This window comes from Dipodomys ordii, unplaced genomic scaffold (assembly GCF_000151885.1).
Source record: "Dipodomys ordii isolate 6190 unplaced genomic scaffold, Dord_2.0 Scaffold24, whole genome shotgun sequence".
Classification (NCBI taxonomy): Eukaryota; Metazoa; Chordata; class Mammalia; order Rodentia; family Heteromyidae; genus Dipodomys; species Dipodomys ordii.
The window spans coordinates 17,022,922-17,027,176 of record NW_012267240.1 but is presented as its reverse complement, the minus strand read 5'-3'; the positions used below and the strand labels follow the sequence as shown (position 1 = coordinate 17,027,176).

Here is a 4,255-nt window from a genome sequence, read left to right as displayed (position 1 = left end):
CTCAAGTGGTAGAGTGCTAGCCTTGAGCTGAAGAGCTGAGGGACAGTGCCCAGGCCCAGAGTTCAGGCTCCATGACCGGACACCCCCCTCCCAAAAAAATTAGTCAAATCGTTGCCAAAGAAATCCAGAAATTTCATGGAGATATCCTATCCTAAAGAAGGCAGGAATAGAAAAATCCCCATCTGTGAGAATTCTCCCCAAGGGATCCAGTGTGGGCAGTGGAGGCTTTGGACAGCCAGGATCATAGTTAAGGTCAAAACCATGAGCAGTAAGTCACAATAAGTTTCCCTCCCAGATACTATTGCCCCAAGTCTACGCATGAAGACAATATCAAATGTTGGATGTGGTGCCTAGATGCCTAGAATCCTAGAACTTGGAAGACTGAGGAAGGATAATTGTGAGTTCAAGGCCAGACCTGGCTACACAGGAAGGTCTTAAAAAATACAAAAAAGAATGCATATGCTCCCTCCTGTGGAATCCATCACACCTTCTCAGGGCTTTCAGGAGTATACTATGCATTGTTCTAGATTAGAAAATGTGACATTGGTGATGGTGGGTTTATCAGAGGAGAATGCACAACTCAATGCATTCTGAGTTTTGAAGATCTCATTCCTACTTGGGTGGGGAGATAATTGAATAGAATAAACTGAGACACTGGAAATATACACCCATCACTTTTATTAGTAGAACCCAGTTAGTTTTTCTCAGAATAATATTTAGCCACATCATTTCACCTCCACTAAAGCAATAACACTGCAATGCAAAATTAACTCCACACCCGTCCCCAGCACATGGTTCCTAATTTCTTTACCAAGTGAGAGACAAGATAACATCACTCCAATGAGAAATCATTTCCCTTGGATTCATTGGCTTGCTTTGATTTCCTCTGACAAAGTGACATGGTAGGGCTGTTTTCAAAGGTTGATTCTTTCTCCTTTCACAAGCCGGGACCGAAATGTCCAAATATCCTGGAAATAACACCAAATAGAAAGTGTTTATGGGATACTTTCACTGGCCCATTTCTCCCCCTTAATAGTTACAAACCTAGTCCCAAGACTCCAATTAAATATTTACCAATAGCTAGAATACTGCTACTTCCCTACGTGAGTGGGTCTTGAGTCAGTGTGATGCTTCATCTCGGGACAAATACCTTGCTGGCCTTCCTGTTGCTTGCCTTTGTGTTATCTGCCTGAACTACGTAGAGAAATCTGCTTCTGATTAGAATGAGATAATTAAAATGGTACACAGCCCCCGGTTTTGGTCCTTTTTTAAGACAGGATCTTACATGATCCTTGGGACAGCCTAGACTGCTTAATCCTGTTTTGATAGTACAATGACAGGTATGCATTCCTGCATTCCTAATGATTGAAACCAGGACCACACAATGGCTAGGCAAGTACACTACCAGAGAGCTACCTCCCCAACCCCAAATAACCATTTGATAAAAGCAAATGATTGTGAAATGATGCATATTAATAGGAAAGCATATGAAATACCGGCTCATGACCCTTACTAGTAAGCATTAAGGATCTTAACTCTCTGCCTGTGTGAATTATGTCTCCCATAAAACTCTAGTTGCAAATTTGACAATCATAAAAACTTGTTCAGAAATTGACAACTAGTGTCTTGAGGATAGGACTCAAGTGGTAGAGTACCTGCCTAGCAAGCACAAGGCCCTGAGTTCAAATGCTAGTACTGAAACAAAAAAAGTAAAAGTTATTGCCCACTAGGAATACAATAGATCACCTAACATCTAAATACTGCATTCTACATGGAAAAGAGATGTATGATCATAAACCTTATCTTGGCTTCTGTGTCTCGACAAAGCCCAGTGTCCTTCATTTCCTCTCCTCTTTTCTTGCCTGTCCTTTGTGGAACAAGATTGCCCACTTGTGGTAGGACCACCAGAGACTGGAGAAGCAGCTTCAAGGCCTCCACTAACAAAGGAAGTACAAAGTGAACTTCCCCTGTTATTCTCATCAATGCTTCTAAAAGGAACTCTAACTCAGGTACTATATACTATCAGATGAAATTAGGTATTAATTAACTATCTTGAGGAGGGAAAGAGTGACTCTCTTTGGGAGTCCTGGATTAGAACTCAGGGCCTCTCCCTTGCTAAGTAGATGTTCTACCACTTAAGCCACACCTCCACTCCTTTAAAAAAGCTGACATTTTTCCTTTGTTATCTCACACTTTGTACCTTAAGGCTGATGTTACTTTCAGTTCCATGCAACTTAGCTGCAATCTCCACGACTTCTTTCTCGATGTTTTCTTGACTGGTGCCCTTCACATCGATGTAGTGGCAGTTGGAGCTGGCAAAGTGGCAGGAAATTGCCTGTAACAGGAACAAATTGATACTGAAGAAAGGCATGCCACTGAGCCCATGAATTCCTGCCATCGCAGGGGGCTTCTTCCTAGAGAGTGAACTAGCTCACTCAGGACATGACTGTCTCCAGTACAGTCTCCTGCTTGGTTTGTGTGTGTGTGTGTGTGTGTGACCGCTTGTCCTGGCACTTGAACACAGAGCCAGGGCACTGTCCCTAACGTTTTGTGCTCAAAGTTAATGCTCTACCACTTGAGCCACAGCTCAAGCCACCGGTATCCAGGTAGTCTCCTGCTTTAAAAAAAATAAAACTTGGGGCTGGGAAGGTGGCTCAATGGTAGAGCACTTGCCTTGTATGCATGAGGCCCTGGGTTCGATTCCTCAACACCACATAGAAAAAAAGAGCCAGAAGTGGTGCTGTGGCTCAAATGGTAGAGCGCTAGCCTTGAGCAGAATTGCTGAGGGACAGCGTTCAGGCCCAGAGTTCAGGCCCCATGACCGGACCCCATAAAAAATTAAAAAATAAATAAAAAATAAAACTTGGCCGGGTGCTAGTGGTTCACACTTGTAATCCTGGTTAGTCAGGAAGCTGAGATCTGAGGATCACAGTGCAGTCAGCCTGGGCAGGAAAGTCCTTGAGACTTTTATCTCCAATTAACCAGTAAAAAACCCAGAAGTGGTACTGTGGCTCAAGTGGTAGAGTGCTAGCCTTGAGCATAAAAGTTCAAGGACAGGGCCTAGGACCAGTACAAATAAATAAATAGCCAATGTCCACCCAAGTTTTCTGACTTTACCATCTCAGTTTTTGTTTTTACCTTAGAAAGTAGGGCCTGTAAGCCATAAAGTACACCATAGCTTTTAAGTAACCCCATAAAGAACCAAATTCAGTACTAACTGAATTAGGATCTTACATCATGTAGCTTCTTCATTTATAAGAGGGAAATGATGAGGTCACATGGCTTCTTACTGATGTGTGTGAGAAAGAGAGAAAGGAAGGAAGGAGGTAGAAAGGGAAGAAAGGAATGGAAAAAATGAGAAAAAGGAAGGAAGGAAGGAGGAAGGATGGGAGGGAAGGAAGAAAGGGAAGGATGGAAAGAAAGAAACAGTAAAAGAGGAAGGAAGGAAAGGAAGGAAGGAAGGAAGGAAGGAAGGAAGGAAGGAAGGAAGGAAGGAAGGAAGGAAGGAAGGAAAGAAGGAAGGAAGGGAAGGAAGAAAAGAAGGAAGGAACGGAGGGAAAGAAAAAATATTTCCTGGTGAATAAACTAGGCTAGACTCTAGTTTAATGAATACTATAAGGATTAATTCATCTTGATTTTTTTTAAACCTCAGTCATGTGGCTTGAACTCAGCTTGCTGGCTCTCACTGAGATCTTTTGCTAGCGCACTAACATTTCAGCCACAACTACACCACTGGATTTTCAATGATTAATCAGAAGTAAGAGTCACACAAAGACTTTTCTGCCCAGGCTGGTTTCAAACCTTGATCCTCAGATCTCAGCCTCCTGAGAAGCTAAGTTTACAGACGTGAGACACCAGCATCTGGATTTTTTTTTCCAGTTGTGGGGATTGAACTCAGGTCCCGGGCTGTGTCCCTGAGCTCTTTTGCTCAAGGAGTAGCTAGGATCATAGGCATAAGCTGCCAGTGCCCGGCTGTGTCTTGAGTTTTGCTTCCAACACATCCATCTTTGCCAATGGGAGCAGCGATGGGAATGCCTACTTTCCGGAACCCTTGAGTTTTGTTCCTTCCAGATCTATGGATGAGCAAGGGGTGAAAGAAAACAGTGTCTCCCTTCTCCATCACGAGGTGCACGCGGGCACTGTTCTCATCGTAGTCCTGGATCCCATGGTACATTTTGTTAACTCCTCCCTAGAAAAGAGAACAGGAGCCATGTCTACATGGGAGAGGCCTCCGTGATTAAAACTTAGTCAGTGA

The 4,255-nt window shown here is 43.4% G+C and overlaps 2 protein-coding genes across 2 annotated transcripts in view; both read right to left on the bottom strand.

Moving 5' to 3' along the window:
* The window catches only part of Phyh (phytanoyl-CoA 2-hydroxylase), a 47,657-nt gene that overhangs the window by 16,098 nt on the left and 27,304 nt on the right, over positions 1-4,255 (bottom strand). The gene's annotated exons all lie outside the window — the stretch shown is intronic.
* Positions 662-4,209, bottom strand: LOC105984518 (phytanoyl-CoA dioxygenase, peroxisomal-like). The gene is made up of 3 exons (XM_013014736.1): positions 4,040-4,209; positions 2,201-2,335; positions 662-968 (listed from the first exon to the last, which is right to left on the bottom strand). The coding sequence occupies exons 1-3, from the start codon at positions 4,172-4,174 to the stop codon at positions 915-917; spliced, it is 324 nt and encodes a 107-aa protein (XP_012870190.1). The 5' UTR covers positions 4,175-4,209; the 3' UTR covers positions 662-914.

Excerpts from the sequence above, each read along its gene's own strand:
- LOC105984518 (XM_013014736.1), bottom strand. The coding sequence starts at position 4,174 with ATGTACCATGGGATCCAGGACTACGATGAGAACAGTGCCCGCGTGCAC. Across the intron at positions 2,336-4,039 it reads AAACTCAAGGGTTCCGGAAA|GCAATTTCCTGCCACTTTGC; the intron begins GTAGGCATTCCC and ends TTCCTGTTACAG. Across the intron at positions 969-2,200 it reads AAAGTAACATCAGCCTTAAG|GATATTTGGACATTTCGGTC; the intron begins GTACAAAGTGTG and ends TGTTATTTCCAG.